We start from the raw sequence: 27,452 nt of genomic DNA, 5'->3' as shown, positions 1-27,452 counted from the left end.
GAATTCTCCTGATCCAGGGTACATTAACAGAGAGTGTTTCTATGGTACTGGTTAATCTCCACAACCCACAATAGATCTATTTTGGGATTTCGACTGTTCCCCACCAAGGACTTTTGGGCCGGCATTCAGCAGAATGAGTAGGTGGGCCCCCAAACACAGCAGGGATGGGGTAGCACGTTTGAAAATCCTGAGTGAAGCAGTGGGCCTGACCTCCTGAGCCAGCATGCCCTGGTGGTTGGGGGATTAGAGTGGGTCTAAGTAAATTCTGTTGTACAGTCTTCTTGGCCATGAAACTCACCTGGGTGACTTTGGGCCTTGGGCCATCCACTGACTCTCAGCAAAATCTATTTCACAGGATTGTCATGATGATAAAAAGGAAAGGGGGACCATGCAAAATGCCTTGGGTTCCTTATAAGCACAGAAAAGGTGGGATATACAGTGCATGCACTAATGAAATCTAAATCAGCCTTCTCTGCTCTGCTGCAGGTTTGACTGAGGCTGATAGGAGTTGCAGCCAAGTTGGAGAGGACGTATGACCTTAAGATTACCTATCTCCGGTTTTTGTTTGTTTTTTGCATCCTGGTGCCATCAGGACGTTTTGGACTACAGCTGCCGTCCAGCTGACACAAGGGCAAACGACACGCGCGTCTTCTCCTCCCTTGGGCATGGGCTGTGCACGTTTGTGCGGGGTGAGGAGTCAGAAAGAGGAGCTCGGTGCGGTCGGGCCCTAGCCAGCCCCAGAAAGAGGAGTTCGGTCGGGCATTTTCGAGGTGGCTCGAAAGACCTGGGTGGGGAAGGCCAAGGCGGCATGCCGGACGCCCCAGAGGAGCGTCGGGGGGAGCCGAGCGTGGGGCGGAATCTCTGCCTTTCTCCCTGGGCTGCCTCAAGGGGACACGGCCAGCAGCAGCCAGCACAGCCGCGCAGCAGAGGAGGCGGAGCATAGTGGGCAGGCACGCTCCCTCCGCGGCGCGGCGCGGCCCGGCCCGGCCCGGCCCGGCGCGCCGCCACGAGGGTGTGGAGAGGTGTTCTCCCACTCCTCTTTCTGGTGTCCTGTCCGGGGAAGACCAAGCCCCCTCCCCTCCGCTGCACGGCAAGCAGAGCCGGCCGCCCTGCCTCCCGCCCGCCCCTCCCCCTCTGCTCTCCTCCTCCTCTCTTTCTCCAGCCCCGTCGCCTTGTTCGGCGCGGAGCGAAGCTTACGGCACCCGGAGAGGCTGGGAAAGGGAGCTGCGCCCGTCTCTCCGCCAGATCCAGCCCGCTGCTTGCTGCCCGTCTCCTCCTCCCCGCTGGGGTGGTTGCAGAAGTGGCGGAGGCGGCCACGGCAGGGGACCATAGCCAAGGAAGGAGCAAGGAACCGGGGACGGCGATAACACTAGAGGGAGGCTCGCTCCAGTGGAGGAAAGAAGAAAGAGGGAAAGGAGGCAGCCAGGCATAAACACGCACGCACGCACCCACCCACTCGTCCATACCTATTTATGTGTGTGTGTGTGTGTATATATCTATATGCATATACGTGTGCGGGACACTGCACGAACTATCCGTCAAAGGGCTGCAGAACTTGATTTATTCCCAAAAGACAGAGTAGCGACTCCTTCCCATCCACACAGCGCGGGCTGGACCAGAAGAATCCCCTTCCACAAGGATAGAAAGACCCAGACTCTTGAAAGTGACGGAAGACCTTTCTGACCTACTTCCAGGGGGCAAACAGGAGTGTGTGTGAGGTCACGCTCTTCAATATTTTTGCAGTTTTCTCGCATGGTTTTTTCCCTTTAAATATACGTTTGAAAACATCTCCTGTATATATTTGGGAAGTTTTGCTTGTCTTGTGCAGGCAACTGGGTGTGTGGGGAAGGAAAAGAAAAAAGAAGGCATCAGCTTCCTAGGAAATCCTCTTTCTTGAGCTCTAAGGAACCATCCTGAAAGAATAAGCACACTCATCATAATACAAGGATACATCTGGACCCTGTTTGTATTTCCTGGTTTTCCTGGGGCTGAAGATGCTGTCCTACAGCGTGCTGGATGCGAATGTGGTGGATGTGGAAAAAAGGCGAAGCCCTTCCAAGCACTATGTGAGTACAGAGAGATGAATAAACATGCTGGTGGGATATTAATCCCCAATTGTACAAAATGCTGCATGTCCTGGCAGTGCCGTTGGTGTCATCCTTGAAGCATCTTACCAGCTTGCCTAGTGGCATAGGGCCAGAACAATGAGCGGAGAAATGAGGCAGGTGGGAAAGGGTTTTCCTCAGCGTGTCTAACCCCCTTCCCTGTAAACCTTATGATCACCTTTATGGCCAGGTGAGAAGATGGGGCTTTTACACACATTTTCTCTTGGTGTGATCACATCTCTGAGATACAGTCTTGTATATCAGAGGCTCTAAGCTGGACACCAGAAACTAACTTGGAACAGGCTCCAGGGAGGAAAAGGCACCTTGCAATGTGGTCTCAATAGTGCACACAGTGGGTTTGTGGGTGTAGAGTGAAATCCCTTCCACTTTATGTTACGGGGTTATGTTATGTTTAGGTGTGGGGGATATTTGGCAACTCCCGTGGGAAGGATGATAGACATTGTCGTCCAACAGCAACCGGAGGGCCATATGATCTGTATTTCTGCTGTATTTAACAGTCCTTCGCTGAATGAAGTGCTTCTGTCCCAGCAACACTGTTTCATTTCTGGTCTGTGTTGGTGGGAATCAATGTTTGGTGCAAGAGTTCTGATTAGGCAAGATGGTGCTTAGGCAACTCTGCTTGCTTGAGTCTGCAATACCAGCATGGACCCATTGCCCACTGGTCACACTGACTGGCCATTCTTTGCCCTGCACAGACAGGATAAGATGCACCTCATGTATTTGAGCCACCTGGGCTTACTTGAACCAACTTACTTGCTTGGCCACAGTGCATGTTTGACAAAGGTGCACCCAAGTTTCTTCTGCTCTCTGGTTATGATACATTCAGATCTGTTTATCTTTCCTCTTCTGTCATTCAGTGCACATTGCTCTGTGATACCAATCAAGCTTTACAAATCATCACTAAAAAGGACATTTCTTACTGGAGTTCATTGGAATGTCTTTAAGGACCCCAATGTTTTCCTAAGCAGATGGTCTGGTTTCTCTGTCACTGTCTGGTGAATGATCATGGCTTGACTTTTTCACTGGAGATCCAGGGCCATGACTTGTACCTGAACCCTCAGTTGTTCTCTTTGGCTAAGGCTGCTCATGAAAATATGCAGTTCTCGCTGTGCTCCTATGGGTGCAAGCCAGGATGCAAGCACAGACAGTGTAGGAACAAAAGAATGACATTGTAGTGATCAGAATGACATTGGAAAGAATGAGACCAGCTCTGTTGACCCAATATGAGAGTGTAGGAACAAAAGAATGACATTGTAGTGATCAGAATGACATTGGAAAGAATGAGACCAGCTCTGTTGACCCAATATGAGAAAGTACAGAGAAGTTCAGATTGCTCGCAAAGACTTTCTTCCCACAAAAGCAGTGTTTGATCATGAGAGTTTTGGCAAATATGCTTGACTCTCTCAAGGTTGCCTGCGGTTGAATAAGAAATGGGTATATTTCTGTTTTCATTCTATGCTGTAATCAGATATGGAGGTGGGTGAAATGTTGGCTGGATAGCTATAGAACATTTGAGCAGTTCTCTATATCTACAAGTTCCCATCTGCTTTTACCATCACCACTAGACAAAAGTATCTCAGCTGGATTCCCAAGTGGGAAACTGGGCACCAAGGAATAGTTCCCCACTTCCAACATTCCTACTTTAAAATGTTGGCTTTACATATTCCTGTAAGTTGTGAAGAACCTTCATGTTGGCTACTACAGGTGCTCTCAAGGGTAGGGAGGTTGGAGAATGTAAGAATGGAATCAAATGAGTGTGAATTTCTGTGCATCCAACCTGCAAGTTCCACAGTGGGCTGACTTTTCCTGACTTGTAGAAATAGCTGTGCGAATTCTTCAGACCTGCACACTTTTTTTTACTCTTTTGAGGTATTTGTGCAGATGTGCATTAGTGCAAGCAGAATGAAATTCTCATACATTTTCTAAAGAAAACACAACACACAGTTACATCGGTGAATGGACGATGGAATGGAAGAAATCTAACAATCTACAAAACAGCTTCAGAACAGAGTTAAAATCTTGTAGATCACTGTGCAAGGTAGGAGCCAGCTTTGTCCATGAAGCAGTTGAAGCAACCTGCCTTAGGCAGGGCAAGGGTAGGGGGAGCAAAGGCAGAATTGGTATCTGAATGGTGCAGAGCCATTTGGAATCTGCTTTAGGTAGCACAGTGCCTTGGGCCACTGCCAATGGTCAGTCATGCTAGTCATGATTCTGCTTCCTTGGGCTTAAAGTTAATAGTATCAGGAAGTGGAGCTGAAAAAATAAAAAGCAATCCTGTCACCCTTGTATCAGAAGCTTGCAAGCCTCGTGCAAATGAAGGTGTGACGGCAGCAATATTTACCACTGCCCTGCCTCATGCCCTGCAGTTTAGCTAGATGGCTATTTTTGACCATGTAGATAAAGCACCAGGAATAGGGATGGAAGGAGGCTGGAGTGCTGATTGGAATCATTGCAACTTTAGATTGACTGTGCTGTGTTGAAAATGTTTACCTACTTCTACATGAATTAATTAACAAATGTACCATTTAGTATTTATGATCTTCTTCCCATTTGAGCTCTTTGTAGGATGCTGTTTGATTTCCCAGACTGCTACCTGGTTATCTGATGTATTAAATCAATATTGGCTGACTTGATTCATCCAAGAGTGCTTTCATGTGCAAGGTTTAACCTGATCTTCAGGATGCATATTGGAAAAGGGTGATCAAAACCCATCCACAGCTTCAGGCCAAAGGCACATACATGTATGCCTTTTCCTCATTTCTGTACATTAGTGCTGGCTAAGTGAATCCAGCTGCCATTATGATATTGTTCCCTCCAGGCCTTTCCGTGCACTTTGTTCAATCTGGTTTTAAATGTCTCACTGTTGCAATATGAAAAGCTTGATTTTTGCCTGTGTTGAGAAAAGAAACATCTGTGGCATTTTCTACCCAAGGTCAACATTGCAGAGGGGTTACTTTCAGCATGTTGATTGCAGCTCTTATCTCTCACTTTCGGTCAGATGTTTGGATCTGTATGGGGAGCAGCATGCTCAAATATTTGTGAGTGTGATGCAGCAGTACCTTCCCAAATGTATGCCAAGTTTCATGGTTCCAGGAGATAACAGAGACGTCACCAACTCTGACAAAGCCTCAGTAAGCACAAGATTTGCTCACATTTATCCCTTGTCTCCCTTATCATTCCTTTATGTCTTTGAAGTATTAGATTATAATCTCCTTCGGGCCAATTTTGTCCTTACTGTTGCGAAGTGCCATGTGGCTGGGTTGGGTCCAAACATCCATGAACAGAGTTCTGCTCACAGGATGTTCCTGCTCATGGAAGCAGAATTCCTCTGCAATTCATCCTGAAGTCCCTGTGCCACCCACCCCAAATGCTTTGCAGAGTTGACAGGTACTCCAGAGCAGCATGACTGGTGCAGCAGGAAGCAACAAAAGAAAGTAAGAAGTGGTGAATATTGCTTCCTCTCCTTCTGGGAGCATGGGTTGCTTCTGGAAGGATAGGTTCCATTTGTGGAAGAGCTGCACTGGATCCAACAGCTGATGACATCGAATACATGAATCCATAATAATTCAAGCAGATGTCTGTTGATCTATCCATCTGTCAGCACATAGCACCCAGCCTGTGCAACCTAGGCACCGGGAATGTAACATGCATTCTAAGGCAACCCTAGGAATGTGCAAACCAATGTTACTTTGTTTTCAAAATGCATGAATTAATTTTAATGAGTCTATGTGCGTGAAAGCTGCAGTAACATTGTTATTCACTGGGACAGTCTTAAGAATGTAAGAAAAGCCATGCTGAACAGACCAAGGGTTCATCTAGTCCAGTATTCCATACACTTGGTGGCAAACCAGCTGCTCACAGGATCCCTCCAGAAGGATGGGTGCAGGACCCAAGCAACTTACTAGCACATAGCCAGTAATGCCAGTATCCACTGGTAGCCTTCTTTGATTTCTAACCTTGTTTGCTGTCATATAGTTTGAGGCCGATGGATACGAGCAGGCTGAGGGAGTTATAGGAAGGCCTGCTTCTTCCTCCTGTGGAACAGCCTTCCCAGAAGAATGATGTGGACAGAGCCCTGCCTCAGAGGGCTGTAAGGATGTATCATGCCAGGGGCCCCATCTAAGGATGCAAGTGGTCATGTCTCCATTCATAGAAACAGAGAGTCAGAAGGGGCTCCCTGGGACATCTAGTCAGACCCCCGGCTCCAGCCAGCTCCACTCATGTAATCCCCAAAATGTGATTGTCCAAATCTTTCCTTAAACACCCGCACTGGTGGAAGCCCATTCCATATCTTAGAGGTCCTAACCATCAGGAAGTACTTCCTGATACCTGGTTCCTGGAGCTTTGTCCCATTGGACTGCATCCTTTCCTCCACTGCAGTGGAGAACAGGTCACAACCCTCTACTGTGTGACATGCCTTCACATACCTATATGTCACTAAAATATTGCCTTGGAGTCCCAGCTCCCTCAATTTCTCTTCATATTTTATTTATTTATTTATTTTTCAATTTATATCCTGCCTTTTTCCTACGAAGGGCTCAAGGCAGCTTACATCATTCTCCTCCTCCATCTTATCCCCACAACAACAACCCTGTGAGGAAGGTTGGGCTGAGAGTCTATGACTGGCCCAAAGTCACTTAGTTGGCTCCATAGCTGAGCGGGGACTAGAACCCAGTTTGTCTGAGTCCCAGTCCCTTGCTCTTAACCACTACACCACACTGGCTCTCCGTATGTCATCCCTTGCAACCCAGCTACCATTATTGTGGCCCTGCATCATTCAGACAGGGCTGGCACAGTGTACCCTACTTGAACAGCATCAGATTTCCTTGAAGAATTTGCTATGGACTAGTCCATTTTCTGGTAAATAATATCCCTTTAAAAATAATGTCTGAAGCCACAAGTGATGAGGAGACGGGATGGATTTTTTTAGAGCCATACTACCCTCAGGATGGCTTCTTTTCTAGAAAGCAACATTGAAACTTCTGGATTGTTGCTCAAAACTTTGCTGAATGTGGTTTACTTTGTGTGGTAAATTCATTCTGTCATTCTTTATTTGTTACCTTTGTATCCTGACCTTCTGCAAACTGGTGCCCAAGGTGGTTCCTTGGTCCCCTTGTACACAGAATGCATATACATACACACTTTTCAGAATCAATTTCAGCTTTCCTGAATAATCTTTACAAAAATGCCCATTCCTGCCAGTTCTTGTTTATACAAATGCATCTTTGATGCAGTTGGATTGATTGTACCAGGCATGGGACCTGCTGTTTTTAAAAATTGTATTTGTCTGACATTTTAATGTCTCTTTTTCCTTCCCCAGCTTAACTGACTATAGAACAGGTATATCATCGTCATTCTAGATGACACTATTTGCAGTCTAGAATAGTATTTCCTATTAGGTAATGATGAATCAAGGTTAAATAATTGACATTTGAGATGCAGAGATGCATAGGCTGCCTTGAGAGGAAGCAGCTGCCTCTTTTGCACAGCATATAAGCTCTTTCTTTGTCAACAGCCATTTTTATGTCGCTTCCTCTTCACAACTTAGTGTCCATATAAAAGGAAACAGCTCACAGTCAGCAAAGCAGGATAGCTGGATGGGAAGCAGTTTGCAATGCTGTGTTAATGTGTATGTAATCAAGTGCTTTGATGTGTCTCTGTAGAGCTGACATCTTTTTCTTTTTTAGCCTCAGGCAACAATTATGTGTGAACATAGGAAGCTGCTTTATATTGAGGGGGACTGTGAGTCTACCTAGCCTAGGCCTGTGAATTGACACCAGCCCTTGTCTGTGCTCAGAGACCCAGGTCTTTCTCATCGTTACTTCCAAAGTTTATTTTTAGCTGGAGATGTCAGGGATTGAACCTAGCACTTTCTGAACGCAAAACAGGTGCTTTGTTCTAGGATAAATTGCATCAAGGTACAGAGAATGAACAGGAGCCTGGTTTGTGGAATGAAGCATTACATAAACAGAACTGATTCATGATCTCAGTAAGTCTCTGGAAAGATTATACACAGCTAAATTCTTCTTGGGTTTATTCTGACAGAAGTATACAAATAGAAACAGATACAGAAACATACCACTACTGATGTATGTGCCAGTTACAGTGTCTTTCAGACTTGTTCACATTTTGTTGTGTTTCAGCCAAACACTGAAAATAGATTTCATTGGCATTGTTACCATGTGCTGTATACAAACTGCTCAGCACTGTGAAGGTATAAATTATTTTTACTGTGGCAAAAAGTAGAGTAAACAAAAATAAAATTGTACTTGGTTGCATAAGTATTCACCGTTCCAAGTGCTGAAGCACATTTCCAGCAGTTATGGCTGTCAGTCCTTTTCAATGACTCTCTGTCGAATTTGTGCATCTGAATTCTGCAGTGTTTGCTTGTTCTTACAGGCAAAACTGCTCCGGTTCTGTCCTGTGACTCTTGGGGAACAGCCGCTCTGAAATTTTGCTGGTTGGATGGGGACTGTTGATGGTCAGCAACTTTCAAATATTGACGCGGATTTTGGCTGTATGTTTAGGATCATTTTCCTGCTGGAAGATGAACCTCTGCCCCAGTCCCAGGTCTCTTGCAGACTGAAATAGGTTTTTCTCTATGCATTTCTCTATGCATTTCATGCATCCTGCCTTCAATCTGGACCACCATGTTTCACCATAGGAAAGATGTTCTCAGGACAATGAGCGCTGTTGACTTTATACCACACATAGGGCTCAGAAGTTAAATTTTGGTCTCATCAGACCAGTTAACCAATTTCTATATGTTGTGTCTCCCACATGGCTTTTTGCAAACTGTAAATGTATCGATATGCATTTGTTTAAGCAATATCTTTCTTGTCCCAATTCTTCCATAAAGCACAGCTTTGTGGAGTATCTGGGTGGTAGTTTTCCCATGGATAATTTCTCCCATCTCAGATGCAGATCTCTCCATTTGTTTCTGAGTCACTATTGGCCTCTTGGTAATGTCTTCCTCACCCAGTGACTGAGTTTAAGAGAATGGTTTTCCCTCTGCAGAACTGTAGTTGAGCTATATGCCTTCTGATTTGTAAGAATGGAATTAATGGTATTCCAGGGGAAGGTCACAGTCTGCAATTTTTTAACCTAGCCTCTGCATAACTTTATCATGGATTTGTTTTGTTAATTCCTTGTCTTCATGAAGACATTGGTTTACATATGCTGTCCAATAAACTCTGGGCCCTTTCAGAAACAGGTGTATTTAATCTGACTTCATATGGCACTGGAATTGCATACAGGTGGATTCCATTGAATCACTTACAGTCTGTGACTTCAGGAAGCAGAGCTTTCTTGGGCATGTCATAGCAAAGGGGGTGAATACATATCTAACCACCAGGTACCAGTTTGTTTTCATTTGCCTAAATTTGTGCCCCAATACTAATATTTTGCACCTTCACAGTACTGAGTATCTTACGTACACTAAATGGTAACAGCGCCAATTAGATAGCACAACAAAATGTAGAAAAGTCAAATGGGGACAACTACTTCTGCAAGGTACTGTATAGGTCACCCAGGCTGAGTGTTCTCAGATTAAAACAAATTAAAACCACAATTGCAATCAAAACTGATCACCTAGTAAGGACATAGGTAGCAAAGTGTTGCATACAGTTATGCTTAGGACTTCTCATAACTCACACTTGCCAAAAAGGTTGGACAGTACCAGAGCCAAATTAATCTCTAGCTAGGGCCAGTTCCGAGGGGACCTTTGAGAGAGGTGTGGCTGGGAGCTGAGGTCCAGTGGAATCATGAGAAAGCTGATGCAAGGGTTGGCGGCAAGGCAGTCTCCAAAGGACTCTCCATGGAGAGGTCCTAAGGGTTTTGCATGGACTCAGTGTTCTATATTAATGGGCCATGATCCAGCAAAATGAACTATGTTTACATGTCACTGATTTCAGTGAGAAAGACTGAGAAAGTCAGGCTGCATTCCTGTAGACACTTACCTGGAGCTAAATCCTGCTAAACTCAGTGGGGCTTCTGCAGGTGTGTGCAGGACTGCACTGCAAGTCACTGAAGGGACTATAGTGTGTAGGCCCATCATTGCTCCAGAAAGCAAGTTATGGAGATTGTAAGTACCAAACATGGATTGCTAGTTCAAGTCCTTTATTGTAAGTCTTGAATCAAGTCTCAAATTTTTACTTTCAAGTTCAAGTTGAGTCTCAAGACATCGCAAGAAATTGTTGAGTCAAGTCTCAAGTCTGTTCTCAAGTCTAAAGAGCCAACTTTAACAGAAAAAAGAGAGGTGATGATAGGGTATTTGTGTTCGGATGGGAAAATTGTAACATGCCAGATGTTCCCACCCTTGTCTTCCCTTCCCCCATTGCAACCCTTTCTTCCCCCACCTCCTTGAAGCTTTCTCTCTCCCACTGCCTCTGCTGTGTTTGTGCCTACCTTCCAGCTCGTCTGAGATGTTTTCCTCCAAGATCATCCCAGGATCTCCTGCCATGCATTGAATGTTGGCAGTAAGCCCTTGAAGTGACTTGGTTGTAAAATCAGTAGAAATCTAATGTCAAGTTGACTCGCTCACTCGTTGCTCCCGAATCAAGTCCAGGTTGAGTCACTGATGCAACTTGGGTTGGATTTGGGAACAAGTAGCTCGATTTCAGTACCCAACACAGGATAGTGGGAGTTATGGTCCTACATATCTGGGTAAGGTTGAAATATCTGATGTATGACTGTAAGTACAAAAACTGGGAACAAAACTCTTGAAACAGAAGTCTGTATCTACTTGGTATTAAACATTTTGTTCAATGTTCTTGCATTAAGTCAAGAAAACTGATACTAGAAACTGGAGGATGATTTAAAAGAAAAAAAAAGCCCTGAGGGAACATTTCCTTTTAAAATGGGAACAGAGTGTTTCTCTCATGTGATATTCCTCCATGCTTCTACTTGCAAATATAGTTTTTAAATTAATGGAAAACATGATCTTTGCAGCATACAGAGTTAAACGGGAATGGTAGTTTTATATTTTCCTTTTGCAAGTTGAGAAACAGGTTCTTCTTTAATTATAATGATAAAAGAATGCATTTATTGTTGCACTTTGCTTAGCATAAATGTTTAGCTTTAATGTTAAACAAAGTTATAATAAACCAGGGCATTTTTTCCTAAGTGAGTGTTTCCTTCTAGGATGGAATGGAGAAATGTTATGGTGAAGTATAGATGAGATTGGTTGGCAGAGGAGAACACTTTTTAAATTATACACTTGTCTCCCGACCTTTGAAATTAAGCGTTCTTCCCAGAATTAATCTGTTAATGCTAAATAATTTCTCACTGGTCCTGTTTTGATTCCAGAATCATAAGCATTGAAAGGCTGACATGATCCAGGAAGCTCAGATGTTCAGAACTTCCAGGGAGAAGTTCACTATCAGGACTAGATAGAAATAAGAAGCAAGGACAATATTAAAGGCCATTATGAATGGAATAGGAGGCTGATGGCTCAGCGTACATTAATAGTGCATACTGTGAAGCAGTCACCTCGAGCCTGGGGACCTCCATATGTGCGGGACTGCCATGAGCCCTGCTGGCTGGGAATGATAGGAGTTGCAGTCAAATAGAGGGCAGCAGGTTGGGCAAGCCAGTTTCAGAAATTGCTCAAGGGACAGAAGGAATGATAAATGGAGTGTGGGAAAGTTAGTTCAGTTTATTAACTTGCCTAGGATAAAAAGTTACTGAGTTAAATTAATACATAAAAATGGAAAAGAGTTATTTAAATGAACATGCAGCTAAACATAAACATCATTTATCTCTATACTACGCAACTGGGTTTTTTTTCCAAGAACCCAGGAATATGTTGAAGAGGAAAAAGTTACCTGCCTTTTTCCTAGAACATTTCTGAGAGCCTGCATTGTGCTTTTTCTTCAGAAGCCTGCCAGCAGGATATGTCGCTAGACTGACTCTCCTCAGATACGGTGAGACATATATTGCAGTCATTTCCTCCCAGTCCAGCTCTGATACCAGAAGTGACCTGAGCCAGGGGGAAATGGCGTAAACCATGGCAAGGTGAGACAGAATAGAAGGTGTGCTCTGTTCCTCTTGGACATTCTGTCTGTTCTGATGCAGAAAGCAGCCCTCCCTGTGCTCGATACATAAATGGGCTGCACATATGTTTTACAAACTTAAACATATAGCATTTGGCCTTTGATATAGGGTGGCCACTTCAGCATCACCAAAAAAGAAAACAAAGAGCACACACAGAATTTTTCAAAAACCCAGGACACAGAATTGTATATGCTTTGATACAATGCACCAAAAATGAACAAAATGACTGCCAACAGTGCATCCAGTTTATAAATTGTGTAGACTTAAAATTAAAAAAATAAAATTATTGTATAGGTTCACAAATTTTGAGGATAACAATTTCTTTTTAAAAATCTATATAAAAACACATATTTTAAATATGAAATGGTTTGGTATAAAACACCAGTTTCAGTCATAGATAAAAGTAATTTCTGTAATTCAAATAGAAGTGCATCTCATCATGTGACCAGGGGCTAAATGTTGATGGAGAACTTCAAGGCTTATTAACTCCCTTTTTATGGTTCTTTATTTTTAAAGAGGAGATGGAGTGACAGCTCTTCAAAGAAAACATACCTTCAAATAGAAGACTATAAAGTAGGATGCCAGGGTGCCCTTCTTAGATATCAGGTGTCTTACTAGATTATTTGTTAAGTCCCTTCTAAAAACACACACATATGCAAGCATGCATGTAAGTGCAAACAAATGCATTCCGGAATAGAATGAAAAATAACACCACAGATGGTAATTAAAGGGTTTTCCCTGGTTTTCCTACCAGTCTGTAGGTAAATGCATGTTCTATCCTAAAATGATTAATAGTAGCAGGCCAACAAGGGAGAAGAAAGGAAGAGACAGAGAGCTCAAGGGGGAAGGACTTTATGGCCACTCTTTGTGAATGCGGACTTACAGGCAGGACAGATGCTGTAGCAAGGCATAGCTGAATGACGTTGTGGGGCTGTGGGTCACCGGAGTATAGCCATCTTTGCTAGCATTTTTGAGAATAAATCCTAAGCATCCATCAGACCCATTTTTACCAAGAGGACTGTAACACAGCTGAACTCCCTTTTAGACAGAATCGAATTCTGTTCAAGGTATCTCAGTATGGCATTTAGTGTTGGTTTGGCTGTTTCGGAGCTTTCCCAGGAGTTTTTGTTGGGCTTTTCCACTACTATAAATAAAGAAAACAACGTTTTGTGCAAACTGTGGGCAGTGTTTTGCAGAAGAGGCCTGGGAACGCACATGGATGACCTCAAGTGAGCAGTCTTCTGCTGACAACTGCTAGAGCTTCTGGTAAAAGTAAAGCGCACTGCCTTGTTGCGAGCCGGGAAATACAAAGCTCTGGAAATGTGCCTGTGAAAAAAAATCTCCATCACAGCTTGAGACAAGCCAAGAGATTATGAGCTATTATCACTGGGGCAGGGCCAGCCCTTGCTGGACACCATCCAGGCATTTGATGTCGCTAGCAAGTCTGCAATGATGTCAGTGACAGTACTTTCCCATGTCACCTCAGTCACGCTTCCCTTCGCATGGCTGCCAGGGCAGTTTATAAATGTGCTGGTGACTTCCAGACAAACAGATCCCACCTGTAGTTTGATGATTTCACTTTCTGCTCTGGAACAACTCTTTGGACAAGCTCTACAACTGCATACAGATGAGTGCTGTGTTGAATATTTCATCCAGCCTTTTCCAACCATTCTTATTTAAATTCCCATAGAAAAGAAACTCAAAGCAGATTTTTTTGTTGAAATTCTCTTGGCTAGGGTTCAGGGTTCTTGTGCTTCATTTACTTATGGAGCACCTATGAAGTGAATGTGCTTGCACTGCCTTTGACTGTACAATCTCTTCTTCAGCAATCTGCAACCTGCTCAACTTGCAGTTCAGCTAAAGCTAGGGAAACACATCAGGAAACAATTCCTCCCATGGAACAGTTTCAGATCCAGAGGTACAACCATCCTCAGTGGCTGCAGAGCGATGGAGAGGCATGAAACAGAAAAAATTACTCAGTCACCTTTCAGGGATTGGGTACAATCAGAAATGCCACCAAAATAAAATGGAAATAAGGAGGCAGAAAAAATGGAAGCATTTTTCATGGGGGAGGAAATTTGGAAAATTGAAGAACAGATTTCAGCATAGGCCCAGTTCCACCTCTCCTTTGGATCTGGACATGACACTGGTCCTTCACACTTGCAACAGGGCTTTCAAATACAAGCATCCATGCTAGATATAAGATGTATCCACAAAAATTCTCAAGACATGTTAACATGGCCAAGGACAGAACATCCCTGGGCTATTTTGCCATTGTTGCTGGCAGGAGGAGCCAACTGGGAGCGAATGAGCCATGGAAACTAGCATGCTGATTTGCTCACAGCAAGCTAGGATTAAAAGGGGGCTATTAGCATTGGTTAGGCACCTAAGTTGGACACCTACATCTAGAATTTTCACACAGATGTCCCCTTTTGCACCCTGTACTTCTGTACTACCCACTGCATGGCAAGCCCACTAGATAACCCCTCACACTTCTTTGGGTCTTAGGGGGAAATCCCTTATCTAAGCCAAGGTCATAAAGGGAAATTCTTTTTTCCTTGGAAGGAAATCTCACTCAATTCCTTGATGCTGTCTTCTAAATAGATATGCATGAGATTGGGGCCCAAAGTGTCCATCTACAGCCTGGCCTGGGCAAAAACTGGCAGAACCATTGACTTATGGTGAGCTCCTTAAGCTGGTGGCTGAGCTGGCAGCAGCTTTGCTCTTCTCCCACCTTGTCCTGTTTCTGTAAGGATAAAATGAGGATATCTTGTCATTTATCCTAGGACAGGACAAGAAAGCAAATACACACAAAATATGGAATACCAAGGTAATCCGAAATTTGGATAACTGAGGCTGTTGCTTTTCCATGTGACTGAAATCATATATGGCTATGTACTAGATCTGCTCTGAATTCAGAAAATGTAGGATTTTTGACAATTCCACTGCACCAAATGCACCAGTTTCTGAACCAGATTTCAACCCACAGAATTTTGTTGTTCATCATGGCTCATTTCAAGAGATTCTAGTTTTTTAAGTGGCCTTTCTTGCTGTTATCTTTTACCACATCTTAGTAAATTGTTTCTATTAGGCAGGGTTTTTCTTCTGTTTTTTGATCCATTTGCAAGGGTTTAGAGTTGGAGAACCAACCTTAAACAATGCTGATAAAGCATCACAACGCTCCTGGCCTATGTTTCCTCTTGGCAGGAACGATGGGAGCCAAGTGCAGGGAATGTAACTAAAACCGTTTTGTTTTGATAGAGCTTTTGGAGCGTACAGGTTTTGTTCCAACTGCACTTTCGGGTGACATCATCAATGGGATTGCTATTCCTAAAAGACTTGAGGTTCCGTTTGTGGCTTGGCTGCCTGCAGAGAGAAAAAAGTAGTGTCTCTGCTTGCATTAGCTTCATGTACTTAAGCTGGTCCATTGAAGTAAGTAGCAGTGCAATCTTATGCATGTCTACTCAGGAGTAAGCACCGTAACGTTCAGTAGGACTTACTCTTTGATGGGTGTATTTAAGGACTACACCCTTAGATTGCAATTTTTAAACACTGAGGAGTTGAGAAAACATGCATAAGATTGTGCTGTGAGGACCATTTGACTGCAAGTCATCAAGTTTAGACATTTTGGTTTGGGGTGCTTGCTTCTGTTAGAAGGATCTAAATCTTTTGAAATATTAGAAACACTGGATTCAAAGTCCTTAGAAGGGAGAGGGCTCTGTTTGTAGAGTGAGTTGCAGAGAGAGGGTAGGAACTTTGGATTTTTACCTTGTTTTGGTTTTGCAAGTCTCTTGTGTTTTTATAGCTCATGGGAAAGAAAACGTTTTAGGCAATTAAATACTGGCAAAGTACCTCAGCAAGCATCATCTTTCATGCCTGATGAGAGGCACTTTCATGCTGTGTTCCAGGGGGTTCCTCGGAAGCTCATCAGGCGCTCCCAGTGAGAAACTTAACAACGCCAGACAAACTTGCCTCAGCGAAAGGAGGTTTTGCCTCACTACAGGACACTTTGCATGACAATGTTCAATGTGCTCTGTTGCAGCGGTGGGCAGAAGGTAGATTGGGATCTCCTGGTAGATTTCTGGGTGTTTTATAGTAGATAAGCAAGAATTTCTAACTCCCAGCATCATTCCATTATATCACTGGACTAAAGAAAACTTGGAACAACCTGGAGTGGATTTCTGTGTGGAACAATTATGAGCACTGGTCAGAGTTGGTACTCTAAACGTTTGGTGGTACCCAGGATTTTGGAGGTTTCTAGCTCAGAAGAGGGCCTTCAGGGTACACACCTTCTGGACCTCCCTACCATCACAAATTTGACAGACCTGATCTTTCAACAGGTATTCCCAGAAAAGTAATCTTGTACTCTGTATATTGTACAGACATTTCTTTAACATTAGTGATTAATAAATGTTGTTAAATAAATAAATGAAATTCCTGGGCTTAGGATGTACAAATGCTGAAAGTTTGCCTTATGCACCTGGCTCTGGTTGATGGACCTGGGGGCTCTTGTAAAAAGAAAAACAATAAAGTGGGCCCCACAATCCTGATGTTTGTCCATCCCTATCATGAGTCACACTGGCACTTCAAGCAGGGCAGTAGTGAGGGCCCAGTAACCCCACATGCATTGAGGATATTTCCCTGGAATCTGCTGTAAAATGCAGGAGTGTCTCATGAAACAAGCGGATTTTGAAAGGGCTTCTTGCAAGTCTGAGAACCAGTTCTCTGAGGTGATCCTTTTCTTGTTTTCAGCAAGAAAAGTGAGTTCTTGGATCTCTTGCAGGCCACGAAGGACTTGTCTGCATGATGCACTGTGAGGGAACTCGACATTACTGCTGTGTAATTGATTGTGTGGGGAATGAGGTCCATATTGGCTCTCCTTATGTACTGGGCAATAGGCTGTAATGTCTGCAGATGGTTAACTGGTCAGTACAGGGCCCGCTCTGAGAGCATGTGATTAGTATGGCTCAGATGCTTGGAAGAAACTAATCCAGTCCATGCTTCCAGATTGCAGATGCGGCTTGGATGTGCTAATTAGTGGACTTGTTTCTGGTGCTTGTTATTATTACTATATTGAATTTACATTTGCATTTTTTTTTGTTAAGAATCCAAGGCAGCTTACATAGCTCCAATTTATCCTCATGCAACAACCCTGTGAAGTAGGCTGGGTGGAAGTCTGTGGCTTGCCCAAAATCACCCAGTGAGCTTCATGGCCAACTGGAGACTAGAAGCCAGATCTCTCAGGCCTGCAGTCCAGCAATCTAGCCACTACCAACACTGTCTCTCACACTGATTATGGCAGCATCAGTTCCCAGCTCAGAGCTAAATGAGCAATGGTGGCAGTGTTCATGTCTATCTCATTGAAAAATGGCATGCATCTGAGGTTTACAACAAAGGGGCAAGCTGGTGAACAGTGTAGATACGGTATGTCTCTCCAGATGCTTTCTTTCCAAATTGATTTTCTACAGCCTTGAATCAATTCCAGTCTTGATCCAGTACCCACAGGTGCCACCTCCTTACTGGTGGCATCACTTTTCCAGCTGGGGCCAGGTACATCACCAAATTAAAGTTCCCACAGGGTGACACAGCGCTGGGTACTCAAGGACACTGTGGGACATTTAAAGTGATGGCTTGTAGTTCTGTGTGGAGGGGAAGGTGGCAGCATGCTAGCCAAGGGTGCCAGATGCGGATGCCAGCCCAGTTTGAGGACAGGCTGCTGGGAGATAAATTCCAGGGCTGTTCTTCACTGCTCACACCCTGTTAAAATTAGGCAGCCCCACTCCCTCTCCCTCTCCCTCGTGCATGACTGGGGCAGAGCTGCCTGTCAAAACATACAACTGTTGCTGTTGCATCTGCCTTGGCCTTGTGCAAGCATGGAAAGCTTCACCGACGGGGCTTGTATAAAATGGTGTGTTGACATGTCATCTGAACCCAGCACTGTTCTCCTCAGCTGGTTTATAAGCTGTCCCAGTTACCCATGATGTGCTATCAGGCTGGATCACAAGTCCCACTGAGCAGAGGTGGATGGTGGGAACAGGCTTTTCCATTCGCCTTCTTCAAGAGGCAGGCCAGCAGAGTGGCTTGGCACCCCTGTCCCATTCCCCCTTCTCCCCAGCAGGAAAAGGATGAAATGGAGTGGAAGCTGTCTCTTCCTGTCACCTCCCCACACCATTCTGCCAAGCACCAGTTGGGATTTGGGAAGGGGCTCATTGTAGGCATTGGCTTACCCTCCTGCTCCTAGCTGCTGTGACACCCATGGGTGCTGCGCCATCTGAGGGTAGGGAGGGCAGGGGAGACTACGAGCCAGAACTGCTTTTGACCTTTGAAACCCTAAATCAGAAATAGTGGCAGAGAGTTGTGCTGCATGTATCTGAATGTATCCTGATCACATTCCCAGGTACACATCACAAGCAGAATTTGAACGGCTGAACCAGACCTATATTCCTGTCTGACTCTGAAAGGGCTGGAAGCTGTTCGCATAAAACAGACGTGGGCAACTTGTGGCTCTCCCAGGATCCATCACCATTAGCTCTGCTGGGTGAGACTGATGAGAGCTGGAGCATGGAACATGGGGAGGTCCACAAGTTGCCCATCTGTGACCTAGTGCAACCTGAACATGCTGCTTTGCTGCCTTGCATGAATTGGGATGATGAATCGCGAAAGAGCAGACCCCAAGTCTTCTCAGACCCAGTGAGCACTGTTTCATTCTCAACCATGTTCATCAAAGCCAACAAACATGCTTTAAATGAATGTCCTGTTAGAAACCTGGTGGAAGAAATGAGCTATCAGCTTACCTAAATCAGGCTTGAATTAGAGAACTTTTAACATGCAGAAACCTGTTTGACATTCACTCAAATCTGTGGCTATATAAAAAGACAGTTGACCTACATGGCATGTAGAGAAATCAGCTCCATTGTGCCAGAGGATCTTGTTACCGCAACGTTCCCTCTGGCTCCCTTTTCTCTCCGGTTCACATACCATCCTGCAGACTCATTGGGGATAAAACATCCTAACAGCAAACACTGTGCAGCAAGGGAGTGGCACATTCCTAGACACAGTGACTTAGCAGGAAATCCCACTATGTTCAGTGGGGCTTACTCCCAAATAAGTTCTAAGAAATGTAGCTTTGCAAACTTACACAGCAGGGCTTGGTAATTTGTATCCCTCCAGATATTTTGGTCTACAATTCCCTTCATCCTTCACTGCTATATGCGCTGCTTATGGTTGATGCCTGAATGAGAGGCAATTGCAAGTGCCTGCATCCCATTCCCCCTCCCGACATCTGCTGGAAACATGGTGCATAGGGATTACTTCCTTCTCATATTGTGTTTCACAGCAGAATTTTGCCTAGCAGCAGGCACCACCCACTTATGTATCCCCTGAAGGGTTTTTCAGGCCACAGTATAGCCCCTCAACCCCAAATGGTTACCCATGACTGTCCTGAATAATTTAGGGCCAGATTATTTGAAGGCCCATCTCCATTCATGAGAGCTTGGATGGAGATCAGTAGCAGAGCCCCTGCTCACTAAACTCCCATTAAGACCCATGTGAGATTGGTGGACATATGAGAAACAGGATCTCCTCAGTGGTAGCCTCTAATCTGTGGAACATTCTTCCAAGGAATGAGCAGTCAAACTCCTCAGTTTGGCCTTCAGAAGAGCTTTGCAGATACATATATTTCAAATAACTTTTAAGATTATCAGTTTGATTATTTTGCTGGCTTTTTGGTTTTTAGCTTTTTACTATGCTGGCTTGAATTGTGTTTTTAAATTGTTTTTTAAGCATGGGAAGGCTGTTGGTTGATTTTGAAATGTCTGATGTTTATGATTTGTGGCTTTAAATAGTGCTGACTTGTTGGAATTGCAAGTTGACTGTTTGTGTTTGTTGTAAACTACTTTGTGAGGATTCTGCCTTGAAGCATGGCCTAGAAATAATTAAAATAATATAAATAACAGGGCAATCCTAAACTTGTATATTCAAAAGTAAGTCTCACTGAGTTTAGTGGGGCTTACTTGCAGGACAGAAAGATAAGAAGAGCAGTTCCTGCGAAATTCTTTATGTTTAGCTTGTGTAAGTGATGCTGCTGCCATTTCTAAACTGAATAGTTGAATATTGCTTTGAAACTAATGTGGATTATCATCAGTTAGTCCTCCACCCAGGAGCATCAGAGCAGTATTAGAACAAAGGGGCAACATGGTGGAGGCTGAACTCAAGGTCACCAACCTTCCTCTTTTTGTGTGCACACAGAGGCTGAAATGGATCCTGCCGTTGCTCTGGTTCTCCCTACATCACTCACTCATAGCAGCTACTCTGATCAGTGAAACATTATATGAAGGATGCTCAGCATTTGTCTCTATGGAAAAGATGAAAGCGGTTGTCCTTTCATAGCTGACTAAATAGCCTGTTGCTGATCAGGCTGCAGCCAGACTGCCATTTATGTGTCATTGGCTTGCTGAGTGTATTTTATAAATGGGCAGAGCAGAGAGCAGAGGCTAAACAGACCACTTAATGGGGACCCCCATTGTCATTTGTGCTGACATCAGTTTTCATTGGCTAAAAAAAAAAAAAAAAAGGAGATTTCAGGCAAAGGAAAGCCCCCTGCCACATACTTGTGCAATAGAAGAAACATATATATAAGACAGGGATGGAGAGGAAAATGGAAGATGAATAGATTAAGGAAACTATGATAACGTGGGCACAAACATTGGGATATAATATTGAATTAGAAAAGTTGTAAAAGCTGTAGGAGAGAAATATCATGATAATATTAGCAACTTTGTATAAAGGAAACTTGTACAAACTGTTTTATAGATGGTATCTGTCACCAAATAGATTAGCTAAGATGTTTCTAAATATGTCAAATGGATGTTGGAAGTGTAAACATAAATGGCTTGTGGAAATGTTACAAAAATCCTTAGCTTTTAAACCTGAAGTTTTTTTTTATTAGGCACTATACCGGAGGATATTAGTTAACAAGAAATGTATACGATTTTACATGTAATCACTGCGGCGATGACGGCATTCGCTCAATATTGGAAAAGTGAAGAATGACCCATCGATGAATTGATTCTAAAAAAAAAAAAAAAAATCCTGGACTGTGCAGAAATAGATTGTCTTTATCATTGAAGGAGAAGGAAGATATTGACTTCTATCGAACTTGGGACTGTCTTTATTATTGGCTAGAGAAACGGGACTTTGCATAGATTTAAATATGTTTTTAAAGTTATTATAAATGGAAAAAGAAGGGTGTGGGGGTGACTCAGCGGGCTCAATGTTTTTGATGATGGATGTTGTTTGTAGTTTGTTGTCTTTTAGGACTATAATTCAAATAAAACTTATTTTAAAAAGACAGGGATGGAGGACCAGTAGCTCTCCAGATGTTGCTGACTCCATAGCCTGTCAGTCCCATGCCCCATGGCCAATGGCCAGAGATGATGGGATTTAGAGTCCAAGGGGGCACATGTTCCCTCTCCTTAGTGTAAAGTCTTCCAGATATGTTTGACTATAACTCCTATCTGCCTTGGCCAGCGATAAACCTAGTTTGTTTTTGCTTTTGCAAATATGGTCTCAGTTTGTATGCGCCTGGGTTATTTTATTTGAGAATGAATATCAGGAATATGTAAGCTATTTGTTTAAGTGGGTTAGACATTAGCTTATAGATATGCATTCTTATTCAAAAGTGTCACCCGACAATCATCCTGCCTGCCCAATTATGTTTGAACAGTTGTCAAACTGGGTGGGTGGGTGGGTGTTACATTGACTAAAAGGCAACATCTTCTAGTCTTCACATCCTTTTAAGAGCACTGTCTCCGAGTAGTGCACGCTGTCTTCCCTCCCCTCTCCCGTTGTCTGTTTTTATGTGTGTCTATTCAGCAGAACTAGTAAAGTAAGAACACTTCCACAGAATAAATACATAGAACTGTGACTGACTTAGAGACTGCACATTAGCTGGAAATTCTTAGGAACTGTCCTATAAGAGCATTATACACATTTGCCACACTGAGTCAGATCATTGGTCTATCTGGCCTGGAATGATCCACTACAGCTTTGTCTAACTTGGTGCTTTCCAGAGATGTTGAAGTGCAGCACCCATAATTCCCAGCCAGCACGACAGCAGGTCGGGCAAGTCTGCTTTGTTGAGTCAGTAGCCTTCAGTCTTTTCAGATCTGTGACTCGCTCTTAGCCCAAACATGTATTTGAGATCCTGGTTTGGTACCACAGTTGTACATCCACCTTGGGCCATTTTGTGACCTAGAAGCATTTCCTGACCCTCAGCTGAAAATTAGTGGTCTACTTGGACTGACAGTGGAATCTGGTACAGCTCATGCCCTGTGCTAGCTTGCTTTGTTGATCCCTTTGGCTGAAGATGCCAGAGATGGAAGCTGACCTTTCTGGATGCAAAGCATGCGCTCACTGTAATTGAACAAGCCCTGACCCTGTGCTTTGGTGATGAAGAAGAACTGCACTTGGCCAAGTTTCTGATGGAGATGCTTGACCCAGGTGACGCTTGATTGCTAGCTGCCTGCTCTGTGTTGAAAAACTAGGATGATAGTCAATTGTGGGTTGTTTCTTTAATGTCACACCTCAGTGAAATCTCTGAGTTGATTAACTGGGGAACTGACGTTCAATATTGCAGCCAGATGTAGGCTTTGGCTTTGTTCCTGAAGTTCAGGGCTGTCTTCTAAACTGTGCTAGTCTAATTTTCCCTGTCAGGGAGATTTGTGAGTCAATGATGTGTTGGAATAGGCTTTCAACTTATAAAGGGATTGGGGTTGGCTAAAGGGTACACAGGGCTCTAACAGGTATAGCAGATGTTACTTTTATCGGAGCAAAGTACTTCTTTTGGTATGCTCAGATCAGAGGTTGTATTTGTTTTATAGCTTGAAAACTCCTCCACCCCCTATCATTGCTTAATGATAGAAAATATAGAATAGGGTTGCACAATTCACTGGCAACTCATAATACAGTGAGAAATGAACTTAAATACTTTACATTCCTAACCCACCTCATTTGAACAGCTTGGGAATAGGTAATAACACTTTTTTAAAAGGCTACAGAATACAATTCCCTCTAATATAAAGTTACTGTATCAAATTACAGCTCTGGTTTAAAGTTTGCTTGGGCTGGCTTAACCTTAGCCACTGAAAGTCAAACAAAGTCTTACACCACTTTGAAAAAAATGACCCTGGTTGGTCTTGGGCAAGACCCCAAGGTAAGGGAATTCCAGGGCCATGGATTGTCTTCTAGAAATATAGTTCTTTGCACCTTCAGCTTAGAGATGCAACAACTTTTTCCCCATCTTGAGGCAACTGTAATCTTATAACTTTGTTAGAAAATGATCTGAAAGTATCTCGAAGGGCCTAATGACATATTATCTGGGAGTATGTGTAACGGAAAGCAACCCCAAGTGAAGACGGGGGATGGGATGCTTTTCCTTGCCCTACATCAAGGGCTGACAGGTTTTGCCCTCCAATTGTTTAAACTTCCAACTCCCATCACCCATAGGCAGCATAACCGATGGTGAGGGATGGTGGGTGTTGGGTGCCAAACAAGTGGTCCACTAAATGCTAAATGAAGATGAAAGCATTTTAGCATGCCCTAAATGCTTTCATCTTCTATTCCCCACCCACACAAGTATGCAACCCAATCACATGATGGCCTGAGAAACTTCCACGGTTGTGGATTTTGTGATGTGCGACTGGTGGAAGTACAGCAGACAAACTGTGGGTTGAGGAAGGATTATGCACATTCTCTATTCCAAATGACCTCCTTCCAGTGCTGTTTGGTAGCAAAGAAGTAATTCATTGGGGATAGTTAAGCCATAACACTGACAGTGCAGCTTTATGTTTTACCTTGTGAATGTAATTTGACAGGGTCCTGAGATCACAGAAAAATTACAGAAAGGGCCACATGGTTTCTAAACGTTGTTGGAATATAAATGCTCACTTTTATCCCTTTAGCCCTACTCAGAGTTACATCATTCAGCGAGGCCATAAAAAGGCCCTTTGAAGGGAGGAATGCTGCCTTCCATGAAAAAAAAGGCATGTTTCCCACAAATTAATAACTGTGGCACCTACTCAAAACAAACTGCGGAAATATTCATCTATAGATCATCACTCTTGAGTCGCTTTGTTTGCTATCAGCATGACAGCAATTTTGTGAAACTTGGCAAAGAGACGCACTCTTTCAGCTTGAGTAATCGGAAGTTCTGCCTAATGGAAGGCCGGCCCTACCATTAGGCAAAGTGAGGCAGTTGCTTTTCTTCTGTGATGTGGAGCAGGCAACTGCAGCCCTACAGCTGTGAGTTCTAGCCTGTACTCCTTGGGTGAGCCTGTAGCCCTCAGTGAAACAGAAGACCAGCTCTCGTTCCAGTGAGCTTCTCTAGATCAAATGGCAGAGGGGGAGCACCTTCTCCTTCAGCTCAGGCAGCAGGTGTCTTGTGCTGACCTTGGGTTGATGTTTGCTCAGAGAAGGGCTCTTCTGTCTCATACAGCTGCTATGTGGAGGTCAGTTTAAAGTGTTCCATGTGGTAGCTGATCTCATGCAATAAGCTGTTGATACAGAATGACACATCATTCAGGTCAGACTGGGGACAGGGATGTCATCAAATGCATGTGGTGAAAGGTGACAGGGAAGGGTGAGAAATCCATTGGTTCCACTCCCTGAGTCTGCACCGGAATTGCAGATTCTCATTTTCCTGAATGTTGTGACGAGTATAACAAATTTAAGAAATGTGAACAATAGGAAAAAGTGTGCACAAAATGCATTTATTGGAGGACACAGGAAGACTGAGTGTAACAGGAAAAATCAGAAGCTAAGTATAATCCAGGTTGGCAGGTGTGTCCATCTCTACTGGAACATCTGCAAAACCTTCCTTCTGTGGGATGGTCATTAGATGTGGGTGAGTCTAAACACTGATTCACTAGTTATATTTCTGTGTGAACTGCTACTTGAATAGAGGTGTGGACCTGTAGATGGATTTTCTGCGGCATGTGTCTTCATCATTTAGAGCTCACCAGTAGCTCCTAGATAAGGTACGTTAAATTTGTAACTTCTAGGTTCATCTTAACTTACTCTTCCAGTTATCAGAATTTTATAATTGTACAGTCAGGAGAGGTCTGGTCAAGAGGCCCAGCTGGGTGTAAATACATCTGGGCCAGAATTCACTTGAGATTATTGGTGCTAGGACACAGACTGATACAACCTCAGGGACCATTTCAGTCTCAGCCAGCAAGAAAACAGCACGGTGGTGGTGAATCTCAGCCAGGGAGAACAAGTTTCAGGAAGGTATTTCAAGAAGAAGCTAGCGGGGAAACCATAACCAGTCAGGTTTGGATCCTGCTTAAGGCCTGCCGCTAAGAGTCTGTGAACAGTTCAAGATGCCAGGGGCCAACAGTGAGGTGACTGCTTCTCTCCCACTTCTCAACCCTGTTAGAGGAGTTGTTCCAGAGCCCACAAAGTGGACCAAGTTTGAGTGTACACATCCTAAGCTCCTGTATGTTCCTAAGCTTCAGTCCTGCCATGTAGAGATTAAATATTAAGATAAAATATGCTATAATAATACCAAGATACCAAGTTTTGTCAAACTTAATTTGACAAAAAAAGATACATTTTCTAGAATTTCGTACCCCATTACAAAAGTAGGCCCATATTCTACCATAGCATTAAAGATTAAGAGCAAGGAAGGTTCCTGTATGAAGTGAAATAGAAAAAGAGCAGTACTGGAAAATGTGCTTGACTCCTCTATGAAAGACAGTTTAGTATGGGTTTATTGTCTGCTAATGTAGAATTGAACTGCTGTTAATTTATGTGTGGAGTTCTTTTTTCTTCAACTATGTATTTCATTTTTTCCCATGGAGGGTGTTTTAGCTGTAACAGCCTTCTTTATGGTTGAGGGAGCCAGTAGCAAGCACCCACTAACATAATTCCAGCCTCTACTATGATAAGCATATTTGCTAAGTGAGAACAGTCACTCAACACAAGGAATCAGTGCAGTTAAACCTGTGTAAACCTATGAACCCTTGGACAGAGAAAAGGTCTCTGCTGGCTGAGGAATACTGGGAGTTGTAGGACTTGGATGTCTCTGTGTTTAAACACAGACAGGATCACATCCTCAGGGCACCACCCCGTGCCTGTCTGGCCAACCATAAGAAAAGTCAGAAGGTTTTCTGAGGTCACAGAGGGGTCACCATCTTTTGAGGGCCATCTCTCCACCCTCTCAGCTGGATCAGCTCTTTCCTGCTGGCTGCAGCTCAGAAGAAAGAGGACAGGCCAGGGAGGAACAAGGCACTGCCTTGGTCCCTTCTCTTCTCAAACAGGGGCAAAACATTTAGATATAGAATTAGATGCCTGGCACTCAACTGGATGCCCATAACCGTCCAAGTTCAGTGAGTTAGAGGCAGCCACATAGAATAATGTTCTTAGTCAATCATTATCTCTGACCTACAGCTGTCAGGGGAGCAAGTGACTGTCATATCTAGATAAGCTATGGAGATATAAAGCGTGAGTATGCCATATGCTCCAGTCACTGTTCTACTGATATTTACAATGCATGTTTCCGGAGCCAGAGTTGTGAGCGGTAAAGCCGGACAGTTTAACACTTGTTTGTCAACTAGATTTACATTTGAGAGAGATGATCAAAGCACCCACTGTGATTTGCTGCTTGAGTATAGCTTTTGCTTTTTTTATAGCCCTAAGAGACTGAAATGGTTACAGTACCAGCAAGAACAGTTGGATGCACTGCTGTATTTCCACTTTGCTGTAAGCCAAAATTAAATGTGACAGAACCAACAGTGTTGAATTTTGTGAATCTGGGGGTCTTGTAGCTTACATGAACTTTCTTTTCCTTTCTGCTTTCAAAGAGAGGGGTGGAAATGCTCCCTCATCCAGCAAGGCACCCCTTGAAGAATTTCCACTCTTTGGAGCAAGGAAGTCCACAGAGAATTAGCATTGTTCAACAGTAGCCTGGAGGGCTTTTGGGACGACACTGCTATTTTTTCTTTCCCAGGCCCTGTGTGCACTTATAGGGAATTGCATCTGGAGGTCAGCTGCAAGGTTAAAAATCAACGCGGGAGAGTTTTGTGTTCATATAAACTATATTGTGTGGGTTTGCACATGAGGTCTTACCACAGGACAGTCGAGAGACTCGAGGCAGACTTGAGCACATCTTGATATATCATAGTAGGCTTAGGCTACACTGTGCAAATTATTTGATTCTTGTAAATAAAAAGTGAATTGTATCCAACTCACTTGATGTGGAATATGCACTTTTTC

At 43.7% G+C, this 27,452-nt stretch overlaps 1 protein-coding gene across 3 annotated transcripts in view; it reads left to right on the top strand.

Annotated features, from left to right (window-relative positions):
- Positions 1-1,150: 1,150 nt before the first annotated feature.
- The window catches only part of SH3PXD2A (SH3 and PX domains 2A), a 287,812-nt gene continuing 261,510 nt past the window's right edge, over positions 1,151-27,452 (top strand). The window contains exon 1 of one of the 3 annotated variants that reach the window (XM_044438062.1): positions 1,151-2,066. In XM_044438062.1, the coding sequence (XP_044293997.1) occupies positions 1,995-2,066 (72 nt within the window). In that variant the 5' untranslated portion in view covers positions 1,151-1,994. The remainder of the gene's footprint in view (positions 2,067-27,452) is intronic. The other 2 variants (XM_044438052.1, XM_044438043.1) reach the window with 2 other exon arrangements.

Source organism: Varanus komodoensis, unplaced genomic scaffold (genome assembly GCF_004798865.1).
Source record: "Varanus komodoensis strain SLA01 unplaced genomic scaffold, ASM479886v1 scaffold1, whole genome shotgun sequence".
Classification (NCBI taxonomy): Eukaryota; Metazoa; Chordata; class Lepidosauria; order Squamata; family Varanidae; genus Varanus; species Varanus komodoensis.
Note: the sequence above shows the minus strand (reverse complement) of the source record. Positions and strands in the feature narration are given on the sequence as shown.